Source organism: Centruroides vittatus, unplaced genomic scaffold (assembly GCF_030686945.1).
Source record: "Centruroides vittatus isolate TY-2023 unplaced genomic scaffold, ASM3068694v2 contig_458, whole genome shotgun sequence".
NCBI lineage: Eukaryota > Metazoa > Arthropoda > Arachnida > Scorpiones > Buthidae > Centruroides > Centruroides vittatus.
This window is the reverse complement of record NW_027122254.1, coordinates 318987-334773: the sequence shown is the minus strand read 5'-3', so window position 1 is coordinate 334773 and position 15787 is coordinate 318987. Positions and strand designations below refer to the sequence as shown.

Genomic DNA, 15787 nt, shown 5'->3' with positions numbered 1-15787 from the left:
TTGCCAACTGGTACAAAAGTAAAATTGTAATATGCGATGGAGTTTATCCGTAAGATGACAACTTGAATTGTTCTTAGAGGATTGGCAAAAGATAGAATACGGCAACATGTCTTAATAACTCCATTTTTAACTGTTTTACCACATGAAAGTGTACAAATCACCTGAAGCTCACAATTTTGTTACAAGTGGTTGGGTTGATTCAAAGATTTTGGTAGTTCTTCAGAACATACCTTTTCTAGCAAAAGAACTTTAAGTAAATTAAAATAAACTAAAGCACTAGGTCATTGTATTGCTGTACTGACTAAAAATGTATGTTTTTATGATAGTTTTGTTGACCATTGCACAGCATCACTTCTAAGTGGTGTATGGTAATCTTTTTCTTTGTAATTGTCAAATTTGTTTCATTGTTTTAAAATTTACTTACATCGCATCTCTTCATTAGGTGAACCACTCAGTTTATGCCTTTCCCATTAAAATTTGTTTACTCTGTTAGGTATCAAGTGATGTTGTAACAGAACAGAAATGTCACAAATATGATGCCAAGCAAAACACACATGCATAGTCATGTAAATCCAGGACTCCACTATGTCACATGTAAGTTATTTATATAGTTTCAAATGTAATGATTCAATAAGAAATTAATAACACATTCAATAAGCTAATACAATTCACTTATTTTTTAAAATATATCTTCTTTATAAAACTAAAACTGAATCAAAAAATTATTACATTTTGGTTAAAGATTTTTCAAGTGCATACAATTATCAGAGATAATATCATTAGTGCTATAATAAATTATAGATTTTAAAATTTAAAATTTATAATAAGTATGAAGGATATGTGTATTCAAGTCTTGCTATAAATTAAACTGTTCTTCCAAATTTTTCTAAATTAATTAATTCAAAATTAATATCTAATTATTAATCTTTATGATTACTGAATATTCTATATTTTTAAATTCCATGCATATAAAATATGAAGATATATATGTAAATGGTAAAATATTTCTAAATTTAGTCCTTACCATTAAAAAAACATTGTATAAGAAGTTGTATCAACTAATAAGAATATGAAATAAACAAGCAATTATTTATTGTGATACTGTCACAATGGTGGGCTGCAATTTTTCATCACAACTCACTTAAGTTCAGTAGTGTCTTGACCCATGTACAGTACATCATACTTTTCCTGTTAACAATGAAGTCATGCCAGTCATGAATCTAACTCTGTTCAAGAGAAAATTTCTGAATTGAAATAACGTGACTTCCAGATCAAAGTGAAAGTTTGTGTATAGTTAATTGAGGCATGCTGCTCCTAAGCTTTCCATATCTGATCCTAAATTTCACCTATCTAACATCATTCTCAAGATTACAAAGAACAGACAGACAAGCAGTAGGAATATACAGTATATAGATCTACAATAAGTTTTTTCTTCATGTAACATGATAATTTTATGGCAGTTTGGAGTGTTCTAAAATTTACATATTAATCTTTATACAAGATAAGGACAACCTTAGGCCAAATCTCAATAATTCATTAATTAAAATAGCCTTAAAATAATCTGGCAATTTAGACTTCTATTTTGTAAATTCTAAATATTCCTTTTTGTAATCATTTCATCATGTAAATCAATCATTTGTAATATTGTTAAATCATTATCATAAAATATTTTAATATTTTCCAATGTTTGTAACTCAGAATATTTTACAAGATATTTCAAAAACTGATAAGCTAAATGACAATTTTAATGTAATTGTTCTTTGACAAATCAAAGATAAATGTATTGTTTGGATAATCCAAAAATACAAATATCTGTATATTTTGCTATTCAGTATAAAATAAATTTAAAATATAAAATATAAATTTATATTTTTCTGTTGTTTTTTTTCTTTTGAATGCAATGTTTTAACTATGTGCAACTAAAAATGGAAAAAGACTATTTATTACTATAATTTCTAATAAAAAGAATTTTTTTTTTGAAAAGACATTATCATTGAATATTACTACTTTAAATGAACGGGGGCAGCAATGTTTATTTAACATTTGATTTAATATAGCAACATCTCAATAAACTGTAAATTATAATTTAATACTGAATAACTTCTATCATAAACTTGAAAAGTTTTCCAAGATTCAAAGTAAATGATAATTGAAAATTAAGTTAAAAATTTCTGAATTGAATAAACTCATTTCAGGATATGCTCAATAAATTAGAAAGGTTGGAACCACTTGCTTATTGTGGAGAATTTATCTTTGAATCTAGCTTTACTGAATCCAAAAATATTTCAGATGTAATTTTAATAATTATTCAATCTGAATAAGACATTTTAAAAGAATCGTTTTTAAATTAATTATAATAGAATTATAGATAAGAGCCTGCTGATAAAAACCTGTTAGTCATCTGAAGGATCTGAGTTCAAGTCCACGTAAGAATCTCAGAAATTTTCGTAGGATGCATCCAAGTGATGAAAAATGAACAGTGTGTCCAAGTCATGGGACCTGCAACATCCATTGCATGTTTCATCACTTGGACACACTATTATAAGCTTGGCTGAAATGATAGTGTGCTTGAATAAAGGCTTTCTTAATATCTTCATGGCAGAAAAAGTAGAATACTAATATATGCAGCTAAATTTATGATTTTTATCAAAATAAAATGAAGTATTCATAGAAATAATGATAAATATAAACAAACAAAAAGTGAAAATTCTATTAACTGTATGACCCAATAGAAATCATAATCAGAGTTTATCAACTATAAAATATATTATATAACATAAAATAAATTTTCTAATTTTTATGATTCATAGTTAATAACATATATATCTTTAGATATAAAACTTTTATATATTTCTAAATGTTCACTTATTTTCCTTAAACATCTGAGAGAATAAGACTTAAGAATCCTAATTTTAAGTTACAAAAAGGATGTTTAAAAACTGTTTTTTTTTTAATTGCTATTACTTATTTTTATCTTGAGGAAACCATGTTTTATGTTTTCTTTCTTGCAAAAACACAATGCAGTGACAGTAGATTTAAAACACTGGGCAAATTTTCATCCTTTATTCGGTTGGAACGCTTTTTACATCGCGTGTTTTGGGCCTGCTGCTCCTAAGCTTTCGCTGTTTGTACACATGTATTTGTAACATGTACAGACAATTATAAGTTGGATGAAGAGGGGCATCGGCCCGAAATGCGCGATGTAAAAAGCGTTCCAACCGAATAAAGGATAAAAATTTTCCCAGTGTTTTAAATCTACTGTCACTGCATTGTGTCTTCGCAAAAAGGGGGAAAAAAATGCTATTACTTAATTAATTGGCTTCTTATTTTTTAATACATTGTTTGACCAGAATTAAACATATATATATATATATAAGAAAATGGACAATAAAAGAAACTAATTAATAGGATATTGTGTGACTCTGTCATTTCACAATAGAATTGAGGTGAAGCTGGAAAGAAAAAAATGATACCTGCACTTGTTAAGACACACAACAGACAATCCTTGTGCCTGATGGTCATAGAATGTCAAACTTTGCATTCGCTGCCACAAAAGAGGCTATCCTTGCACCTGCTGTCCATAAGAGAGACAATTTTTGCAATGGCCAGGCACAGAGAAATAATCCTCGTATTTGCCAACATAGTGAGACAATCCAAGAACAAAGTAATCCATGCCGATTGCTTTGTTCAGATTCCAAATGTATCTTCATTCGGCTAGCAACGAGTAAGAGAAGGGATTGCTTTGTTCTTGCATCTATTTTCTGTTAGGCACTGTTCTGTTTTTCGTTGCTGTAAAATTTAAGAGAGGACTGATGAGCGACATGTTGTCCTCGACGCATATCCTCAGAAACCAATAAAAGCCTGTGTTTCCATTGTAGTTGCATTCCTGTATGATTTGTTCTCTCAAGCAATTTTATGCCCACCCATAAGAATTATGAGAGCAAAAAGCAATCCAGAGTATGTTCTTATTTACACAGAAATATGACTTGTACTGTCTGATTGATAAAAAATGAGGTTTTAGATCATTCTTAAACAAATATTTTCATTTAAACATGGTAACAAATTATCCAGAAAAGTATTATTGTGGGACAAGTATAATTTTTCCAGACAATTTATCTTTAAAAAAGTATACAATGTACATTTGAAAATGTACATTTTAAATACTTTAAACTATTTATTCATTACTTTTTAAACCTCAACTTTCTAAAATAAAATCAATAAATATCTTTGTGTAAGTATGTAAGAAGAATGACTTCAAAATAATAGAAAAAAGAAAGAAAAAAAGAAAAATTCGAAGAATGCAATAAGTTTTTCTTATATTCCATCCTACTGAAGACTGTAAATAACCAGAAATCTTATTAAATATTTTCCCTACTTTTGTATTTTCATTGAAATTTGGAAAATCATCATCTACTTTTGTAATAAAACTTTGTTACAATAATAATATTTGATGATATAATAATGATTAATTTCTTATTTTAACTTTATTTAAAGTTCTTAGATTTAATTTCACAAGGACAATAAATTATATAAGCAAATGAATAGATAGTTTCCAAATAGCTTTATAGTAAGCTAATGAAAGCTTTGATTGGATACTGTAAAGCTATTTGGTAACTATGAATATATACAAAAATATATAAAGCAATATCAAAAAAATTCATTTGCACGTTACAATATTAAAAAAAAAAATTACTACTGGACTATGGCTTTACAAAACTTGAATACAACTGATGACAATTTTAGAAACTTTCTAAAAAACTGGCAGCAACATATGTTCAATACAATCTTTTGATCTATAACAATAACTTTAAAGGCTATTCATCCTGTAAAAAATAACTTGATCGTTTATAAAATATACAGTTTACTCCTGTAAAGACACCAGTAAGAGCATCTTGACTTGTCTAAAAATCATCTGTTCCCCTCACTAATTATAAGTTAAATGTAAAGCTATTTATAGCACATGAAACATATACCTACAAAGTTTTTAAAGAATCAGAAAATTCATTATAGAAAGTATAATCAGTTTATTATTTGCAGATTAAATTTCTATATATAAAACAAATAATTATATTACAAATGACCCCAAAAAAGGATAAAAACTAAGTATTTAACTGATCCTACTACATTAAACAATTAATAATTATTTAAATCAACGCGTTAATTAATTACACCGAATTGTTTGTGGCATACTTACTAGAAAAGTTGCGTGTTGCTAACATTGTAGTTAATATGGCCCCCTAAAAATTAAAAAAATATATTAATAAAAAAGTTTCTAGTTAATCTTTGCACCAGAATAGTTTAGAAAAAGATCGCGAACAGCAATTTACGTGGGAGTTCATTTATTTTTAAGTAAGATCTTACCTTGAGTTTACGTCTTGCGTTGAATTTTTTTAGACAGTCAACAGTCTCTTGCCTGTGAAGAGTAGAGGCCACTCTCTCCCTTTGCTGAAAAACAATTGAAAAAATATCAGTATTTACGTTTTACGAATCGAAAGATAAAAAAGAAAGAAAGAAAGGAAAAAAAAAACAAACAAACATCTAAGGAAGCGGGTCGGAGCCGAATGTGGAAGGAAGGTCACTCTTCCAGAGTTTAGCCTTGACCGATGTTGATAAAATGGAGAGGGTGAAGATAGCTAGCAGGCAGCAACACACTGTTATATTTTCGTTTCCAGCTTAAATAAAAAAGCTGGAGATGTCTACTGCAGCTGATAGCGAAACAACCGACGAGTTATCAACAGGGCGAGACAGGCAAACATCAGTTAGAACGATGTAGAATATCGTCGTCCCCCACTTAAAAATCGAATTTTTAACGAGTGAATGATCTTCTCGAGAAATTCAATAGGCTGTTGTATATTCAAGTACTTCAAGGATATGAGAAAATTTGTATAAAAAACTAATTATCGGCGACGGAAGTAGGCTCGGCCTCCATATTTTATGTCTTACTTTTACAACAGACTTTTAAATAAATTTATGGATATAAACTGTTTTCTTAACTGTATATAGACCTATTATCGTTACGATAACATATTTTTTAATTGATAAAAATGCCTTTTTAACAATCAGCGATCTAAAACAGAACTATTTTCTACACCTCGAGCGCGACTAAGCGACAGCGCGACATTATAAAAACTTTACGTAATGCCAGTAAATATCTAATTACGTAAAACATATTGTATTAATTAGAGAACAATAATAAGTTATTTAACAAAAAAACCTCCTAGTGCTTTTATATTTAGGTTAGTTAACATTTTGTTTAGAGCGCTTCGCGTTGCTTAGCGACGCGACGCGACACGCGGTATACAGAATAACCTTCGCGGTCTTTACCTATTACACTTACCGACGATGTAGATAACGACGTATAAATTAAACAACATTAGTCAACAGTGGTACTTGTTTATATATCCAGATAAGCGTTAATTCTCTTTTTAGCTTTTGAAATCGAAAAAAATCGCGCCAAAGAAGCGACATTTGCTGCGACGGAAGTGTATTTGCTTTGCTCGCAAGATCGATTCCGGAAGCAGCAAAAAAGAATTTTTCTTTTCTAGTTTACAAATGTAAAAATCTACGGTATTTTTGTTTAAACTAAGAATGGAATTATTTGCTTTGTCAAGAAGAACATTGAAATATATAAACGTAGTAATTAATATTGTTTTTATAAGTCTCTAGGTCAGTGCTTCTCAACCAAGTCTGTTTCAAAATCTTTAAAAATGTAATTTCTTATCATTACAAACGTCGCGATTATCTAGTTAATACGAAATTCTTATGATTTTATTAGCAAATAAATTATCCAAGTGATCAGAAAAACGGTGATAACATACTTTTATCTTCAGTACTGTTTACAATTCATTCTAAATAAATTAATATTGAACTTATTTAGTAATTTCTTCGCATTAAAATGTTAAACAAGCTCTAATTTTAATAAATTTAAATAATACGCAAGGAACCTACTAGTTTTTATTATAAACTAACTCTAATAGTAACTTTCTCTATCTCTATAATCTACATGTGTGTCAAAATAAAGCTTTGTACTGTTCAACATATATACACCAAATTTGTTGTGAATATTTTTTGACACCCACTGTGGGTCCCCACCCCAACCACATCTAAAGCCCTCTTAAGCCAGAGCAATTTTTTGTGTTTTGCAGTTTCATTATTATAAATACTCAGGTCAATAAACATACTGTACATTTTAGTTACTAAGACCCTCTCTCCCAATCCAACCTCACTAGTTTCCCACCTGCTCAAAAGCCCAAAGCAACATCAGGCACATGCAGCTAGTACATAAATAAAATGTATTGTTTTGTGTTTAATAATTTACTAGGATAGTGAAGGATCATATTTGAATTATAATAGTACAGCTTCATTAACATATTAAGCAGGCTACTTAGAGGAGACAAGTACAAATTACCATATTTTTTGCCTAATGAAATGCATGTTATATAGCAGTGGTCGTGGACTTTTCTGACTTCACGGACCACTTAACTCACAATTTTGAATCCTGCGACCCATTACCATGAATTTTTTAAACAATACAAATATCTATAGAATAACAACCATAAAAGTTCCATTTTACTTTATTAATATTAAATTCACTTTTACTTGTTTAATTATAAAAAATTAGTGTGAAGTTTGTTGCTACTTGTTTGAAATAAGTTTATGGATTCTGGCTCTTTTCCACAAAGGACAACAATCACACTCACAACACTATTTATTGATTTATTGACATTATTATTTATTGATAACAGTCATTTCGTGCTGGGTTTTAGATCTGAATAAAAAAAAAATCCCAATGAGTGAGAAAAAGCAACCAAACATTTGAATTTCTTTCATAATACTTTGCATAATCTTGAGATGATCAATGTCCAAATTTCTCCATGGACTACCAAAATTTTCTTGCATATCATCAAAGCTCCACAGGCCACTGGATGGTGATTGCTATTATATATCATATTTTTCACATCAATTTTTTGGGAAAAAATATTCTTCATAGTACAAAATGAATTTGGTTTATATGATGTGCCCTAATTTTCGGATAAATTTTACTTACAAAAGTGTGTCTTATGAGGCAAAAAAATACAGTATAAGGGTCTGGAGAAAGATCCATAAAAATAGTGTTAAACAATTTTTGTCAACTAAATAACAGAAAATTATTTCTACATGTTGTAAGGAAAAAGTTCTGATATAATGCTCAACAGGGGTTAGGCTCTCTTCTGGCAGGTCCAATAATAGGTAATAATAAGAAACATTGGAATGAATTTGGTTTCCACAACTGAATTACTACTATTTGAGTTCCTACAGCAATACATCACATCTATTATTAACAAAAAGGACTTCTGTCTAGATATTAAATCTTTTAATTGTAATACAAGGGGGTTTCAATAAGTAACGCCTTTTTATTTTTTTAAGCAGAAGTTTAAAAGGCATTAGGCCTACTTATTAAAACATCTTCATAATTGCAATACACAAAACACAAAAAAGAATACCCGCAGGCATATATTTTCAAGAATGCCAACCCCACCTAGAACCTTCTGGAAACTTAGACTGACTCTTTTACAGGAGTGGCAATTAATTCCACAAGATTTAATTAACACACTCATCAGTAATATGGACAGCTATTGTAAATGCTATATATTGGTTTGAAATGGTCATCTGTATTGGCAGTTCTAAACAATGACAATGGAGAACTCTTTTTTTTTTTATTCCCATTTTAATATTTTCTTTTATGATTTTACTGTGCATATCTACACAATGGCGTAGCATAGTGAGGAAGGCAGGGGCAGCAAAATTTCACAATACATACACAACACACAATAATGATGATTGTTCTTTGTCAAAAAGTTCTTTAAAATTACTGTATATTTTAGTCTTTTGAATTGAGATACCTAAATAAGGGGGCGGCGAAATTTTCCTCCGTCCCGGGCGGCTGACACCCACACTACGCCACTGTATCTACAATATGTAAAGTACATAATATGCTTCCAAAATTTATAAGTGCAATCTTCAAATTAGAAGTCAAATATGAAAAGCAAAAATCAACTTTCCAAATTTTGCTTTGCACATATGACTTTTAAAAGGACTTCTGTCTTTTAGATATTAAATCTTTTAATTATAATAATTACAATACACAAAATACAAAAAAGAAAACCCACTGGCTAATATTTTCAATAAGTATATCCAGCAGTTTTTTTTTAATCTGTTTTGTTTAATTAATCTTGATATGGTGCCAATCTAAATTTTTCTAACCATTAGAATTAGTATTTTCATAGTTAAATATTTATTTAAATTTCTTCTATAACACTACACAGAAATAAAGTTTGCAATTTTACAAGTCATTTCCTGTTTAGTGAAAACAAACCTCTAAAGATTAACTCTTTTACATCGTTAAATAAAACTTACAATTCTATGCACAATAAACTAGAACTTCTGCATATAGGTTTCAAAACAATAGCCAAAAATGTTAGTTTATTTGATCTAATTAAAGAATTTGCTAGAATAGAGAGAGAGAAAGGTGTTTTGAAACTTAAATAAAACTTATTTCTTCATTTATTTTCACATATTTTACATACTATGTCCTCACAAGCAAATAAGCTTGAGACGTTATTGCATATGGACAAAAAAGACAAGTGAGATAAAAAATAGGATAGCAAGTTGCAGCATTTTATTTTTTTAATTGTTAATATTATAGACATTACAGTTATTAATTTCCTCACACACTCATGTTTGTTACACTTCAAATGTCATAATACCACCATATCTAAAAATAAATATAAAGAAAATTTTATTTAATAACTAAGGTGACCAACCGTCCTCATTTAGGAAAGACATTCCTTCTTTTGTAGTCCTTCTTCTGTCCTCCCTCGAAAAGTGTCCTCCTACATGTCCTCCTTTCTGATATTTGAAGACTAATCTGTAAATCTCCATATTCGATTGATGCTGAGCCAATCCATTGCATGTAATGTGATGTGATGTGTTTGTATTTGACATAATGGTTCATCAAGGCTTGGTACAGTGCAGCAAGACGCGATTATGAAACTCATGTGCTCTGTACAGGAGACGTTGAGAGAGTGCGCTGCATGCAAGTAGCTTTGTTTATTTCTTACCGAAACATAACACAGCACATACGCATGCAGTAGAGATTAGTGTATTATTGTTGCAATGAAGAAAATGTTTCTTTTATTTACAATATTTTTTCCTTCAATTTATTTGTGTCCTCTTTTTCATTGTAAAAAAGATGGTCACCTTATTAATAACCTAAAAGTTAAATCTACAGAGGTTGTTTTCCATAAACAGGAAATGACATCAATTTTTAATCTCTTATTTCATAAGCTTAAATGTGAGGAATAATAATAATGTTACACATAAAAAAAAAACTAAACTAAAATTTCAAAGAATCAAAACTACATCATCTAGCTCCAGTGCTTAGCGTCTTATTCAATCAGCTATTGCCACTCTTGGGAATGAGACTTCAAAAACTTATAAGCTAAACATTAAATTTTCAGAGGCCCAATTCTTTGAAATGCTTGAAAAGTGAGTCCTGTTATTTGGACAAGGAGACATTTGTGTTTAAGGCTACATGCTCACCAAGTTTTGTTTGAATTGGAGACCCGAACATCTGGCCTCTACTTGTTAGCGAAAGTTTAATATGTTACTTTTGCTTTTCAGATGCCAAACTGATAAGGCTACAGGCATCTGTATTAATTAAAACTAATTAATTAAAGTAAAACTGGTGGCAATAAATTTAAAACTGGCAATGGTGGTGATATTTTTTAATTTTCCAGAGCAACCCCAACAAAAAAAATCTCGGACAGTATGTTATTTTAATCCATCTCTAGCTTATCCTTCAATAATGTTGGACAGAAAAGTTTTGTACACTTATAATTATTTTATATTAGTAAACTTTTATTATAACTGAACATTTTACATAAAAAATTTTCATGTTGATAACACACAAAAAAAGTTATGTATAGTTGTAAAAAAGGTGTGTGGGGGGGAGAAAAAAAAACCTTGGACAGAGCCATTTCTAACAAATAATACCTTAGACAATACATTAATATTTAACCTTTGGCTTGTATATGATCATTCAGCTTGTATATGATCATTCATCATATCAACTAGAGCCAGGCATTGATTTGGAGTAATTTCATCCCATATTTGCTTGATTTTTTGCTTTAAACCATTCACAATTCATGAAGGACATTTTCTCAATGCTTTTTAAATTTTACCTCACATATTTTCTATAGGGAAAAGGTCGAGACTACTCAATGACCATTTTAATGTGTTAATATTATGTTGGGCCAGCCAAGTCTTGGTGGTTTTAGCAATATGTCAACTTGCACCATCCTGCTGGAAAATAAAATATCTGTGATATTGTAATTTTTCTAATAATGGTAATAGGGTTCCCTCAATGATGTGTTGATATTTTGCTGCATTTACTGATCCCTTGATGAAATCAAATTTCCCACACCTTAGGCTGACATGCAACCCCCACACCGTAACACTTGCTGGGAATTTTACAGTTTTTAAAAGTTGTTAGAAAACAAGAAGCATTCCATTGTGACAGTACTAGACAGTAACAATGGAATGCTTCTTGATTTCTAACAACTTTTTTCTATTTCTTTCAATACAGACTTCAAATTCTGCCTCATCACCAAAAACAACCTGCTTCCACTGTTGTTGTGTCCAGTATTGGTGCTCTTTCACCCACTTCAATCAGTTTTTTATTTATGTTTTTGCCTTTGTCTAAGAAATGTCACCTGTCACAATTGTTAAGTAAAAAATAATAATAATAATAATATTTTCTTGTCTGGTAGAAGCTGTAGCCTAGTTTGTGCAGATTAATATGACAAATTTCTTTTGTAACTTCCTTTCCAGTAACTTTATTCTATTTTTCGCTTGTTCACTAATTCGCTGAGTGATGCTTCTCGATTTTTTCAATTATTTCATGAAGATGCTTGTGATTAGACTTTGTTATGATTGCTGGCCTTCCAGTTGATTTTTCTGGATGAATTTTACCAATTTTCTGATGTTTTGAAACAATACCCCATACTGTGGAATTATGAATTTTTTATTCCTTTGTAATTTTTCTTAAGGATTTGCCCTGTCTACAGAGGATGATTAATTACTTCATGGACATCAACGCTTCTAGCCTTACCAGGTGCCATTTTCATTAAACAAATACACTTCAATAATATTAAGAAAAATATGCAAATACAGTAGAGAGTCGTTAATCGGAACCCCGGTAATCGGAATCGCCGGTAATCGGAACGATTCTCAGTCGGACTGTGTCGTGCTGAATCGAACGTTTTTGATACTAGATTTACTTCTAAAGTATAATTTTTATGTTTTTATATTCTTCAATATATTTATTTTGTTTGTACAAAATGAAGAAATAATTTTTAACAATACGATAGCCTCGATTATTATTATAAAAATTTTCGTTAGGCTTAAAATCGACGAAAATTCAACACGAAGCGACACGCAATGGAGAAAAATTCAACACGAAGCAACACGCAACGCAGAAAAATTTGAACATCGGACAGATTAACACATTTTTTCGTACATAATCGGTAATCGGAACAAATCACTAATCTGAACAACCCCAGTCCCCAATTGATTCCGATTTACGACTCTCTACTGTATTACATCAGCTCATTTACATATTTAAGAACAGGTCATTTAATTGTCTTAGGTATTATTTGTCAGAAATGGTTATGTCCGAGCTAGTTTCGTCAAACATACTTTTTTCAACTGCTCATAACTTTTTATGTATTATCAGCATGAAAATTTTTTATGTAAAATCTTCAGGATAAGCTAGAGATGGATTAAAATAACTTACTGTCCAAGTTTCTTTTGTCGAGGTTATATAAATCTTAAGACAGTGATATTATAAAATAAAAATTGATAACAAGTCATGCAATGTTAAGTGTATATTATTCCTGAAATTGATTTGTATAACTTAATATGACTTTCTATAATTATTATTAAAATATTTTGAAATGTATTTAAGTAAAGATTTAATACAATTTGTAAAGATTTAATACAATTTGTAAAAATTAAACTTAACTGCTGTAAAATAATAGCGTTATCTAAACTACTTTTATTTTTTAAAAGCTTTATATACATTCTATTAATTAACTATCCTTTGGATTAATATAAATTTCCATATTGTATATCAATGCTACTCTAAGTAGAGGTCTGAAAACTGGCATTGGTCTGAGAACCATTGACTTGGATCACAGAAATTTCCAAGAAATAAAATATTAAATACAACTACTAGACAAAAAATTAGAATATTTACCTAAATCAGAGCTTCTTAAACTTTTTTTATTCATGACCCCATTTATGATTGTGATTTTTTTCGTGACCCCCCAAAAATATAAAATAAAGATATATAAATATTTTGTGATGACTTATTGATTAGGTAACAATATATATACATATGAAAAAATATAGTTTTAGAATTTGTTTAAAAATGTACAAAAATATAAAATTAAAAGTTGCACAAAAAGTTGTAAAATTGTATTTATTATAGTTACAAAAATTATATACCCTATTTTTCATCAAAACTGCATTTTTTGCAATAACATAAATAGAAGAGAATATTGGGCAAAATATATCGTCGCTGGTATATATTCAAGCCTAGGCATTTTGGCCGTCTTAGTTTGTTTTAATATATTTGAGCGCAGGCACTAAATGGTTAAGTATACAAAAATTAAAGGAAAATTGTTTTTTAATGAGATGGATGTGTTTGCTTTTTACTGCATAACAAACTAAATCTTGGTGCAATGTTTGACACAAAGTGCAACTCACGAAACCTATGACACAAAGTGCACCATTTTCAAACTCTAACAAATTATTTTCAATATTTTGCATTAAAATCTTGCGACTCCAAGATTTCGCTAAGCGACCCCAAATGGGGTCACAATCCATAGTTTAAGAAGCCCTGAAATTACTGAAAATTTAGTGTACATTTTCTCATGGACAACACAGAGTACAAAACTTTTTTGACATTGTGCAGTGCTTTATGTATATTTATTATATATATTAATCATACAAATTAACTCAAATAGAAATGAAATGACAAAAAAATAGAATAACAGTTTGACCATGACAAAAAATTAGAATATTAGCAAAAACAGCCAGACAAACAGCCATAAAAAACTAAACTGTAATGCAAATTTGCATATTGCTGGGCAGAGCAGTATAACAGTACAACACGGGGTATAAGCATGACATCAGTGACAGAACTAAAGATACTATAATAGCCTTGCACAAAGCAAGAATACCACAAAAAGAAGTTGCAAATTATATAAAGTGCTCACAGCCAACAGTCTCTAGAGTACTGAAACAACAAAACTGTGTTCAAGTTTTAACTAACAAATGGCAGAAATGTGGACATAAACAAGCAACAACTGCAAGGGATGAGAGAAACTTGAGGATTGTCATGTTAAACCACTTTAAAAGCAATAAAAACTTGCATGAAAAATGGAGAGCAACTGGAATGAATGTTAGTAGCCAAACCACATGCCGAAACTTGCACGACTTGCACTTCAACTGCTGTGTTCCCAAGACAAAGCCATTTCTAACAAAAAAAAAAAAAAAAAAAAAAAAAAAAAAAAAAAAAAAAGACAAGCACATGTCAGATAGTGCAGAGAGAGGCTCCTGTGGAGATAAGATGACTGGAATAATGTTTTCTTCAGTGACAAATCCCTGTTTTGTCTCTCCTGTGATCATCAAGGTCCATGTGTATGGAGAACAACCAAAGAGACCTTCGAAAAGGACTGTATGAAAAGATTCATGAAGTTTGCACCATCTGTCATGATCTTAGAGACATTTATGATACCATCGGCAGAGGATTTAGTTGAGGAAACATTTCTATTTCAACCAGATGGGGCACCTCTCATACTGCAAAGTCAGCAATATGTTAATTATAAGAACAACAGACTGCAATCCTGCCTTGGACATGCAATTGCCCAGACTTAAATTACATTGAAAATTTGTGGAGAGTCATGAAATGATGACTTAACGAATGGTGCCCAACTTCTAAAGAGGAACAAGTGATGTGCATTCGACATATTTGGAACTGCATCACCAGAAATGGATGTGAAGCATTAATCTGCATTAATGCCAGACAGACTGTGAGCAGTAATTATGGCAAACAGCAATGCCACAAAACAGTAAGTTTATTTTGTTGTATTTCCCATATTTAACCCACATTTAGCTAATATTCTAATTTTTTGTCATGGTCAAACTCTTATTCTATTTTTTTTATCATTTCCATTTGTAACAAACAAATGTTTGAGTTAATTTGTTTGATTAATATATATAATAAATATACATAAGCACTGCTTATGTAGTGTCAAAAAAAGTTTCGTAATCTGTGCTGTTCATGAGAAAATGTACACTAATTTTTGTTAGCTGAATATTTTAATTTTTTGTCTAGGAGTTGTATATTGAAGCTATGACAACTACTGTTAAATATTCCTAAGAATTAAAACAAAGTATCAATATAGATTTTTATTATCTACCAATCTGATTCAAAAGATTCACCAAATTCCCTTTGGAAATCATTTTAAGATGCACATTTAAAAAGTATAATTTTAAAGATTCAATATATGGTGAACAGCAAAACTCAAGAAACACCTATCACATTTTATGATGCTATTAGCCATGCCAGATAGAAATTGTTCTTTTTCTCAAATGTTTTCATTTCAAAACTTGATGATCATTTTTCATTATTATTTTTATAGTTTTGCAGACCAAAGACAAAAGAATTTAATTTTTATGA

The 15787-nt window shown here is 29.9% G+C and overlaps 1 protein-coding gene across 6 annotated transcripts in view; it reads right to left on the bottom strand.

Annotated features, from left to right (window-relative positions):
- LOC136977394 (calcium/calmodulin-dependent protein kinase type II alpha chain-like) overlaps positions 1-15787 on the bottom strand; it is a 196249-nt gene that overhangs the window by 39563 nt on the left and 140899 nt on the right. For all 6 annotated transcript variants that reach the window (XM_067272859.1, XM_067272858.1, XM_067272856.1 and 3 more), the window contains exons 11-12: positions 5362-5445; positions 5195-5237 (exon numbers count right to left, since the gene is read on the bottom strand). In XM_067272859.1, coding sequence (XP_067128960.1) covers positions 5195-5237; positions 5362-5445 — 127 coding nt within the window. The remainder of the gene's footprint in view (positions 1-5194; positions 5238-5361; positions 5446-15787) is intronic.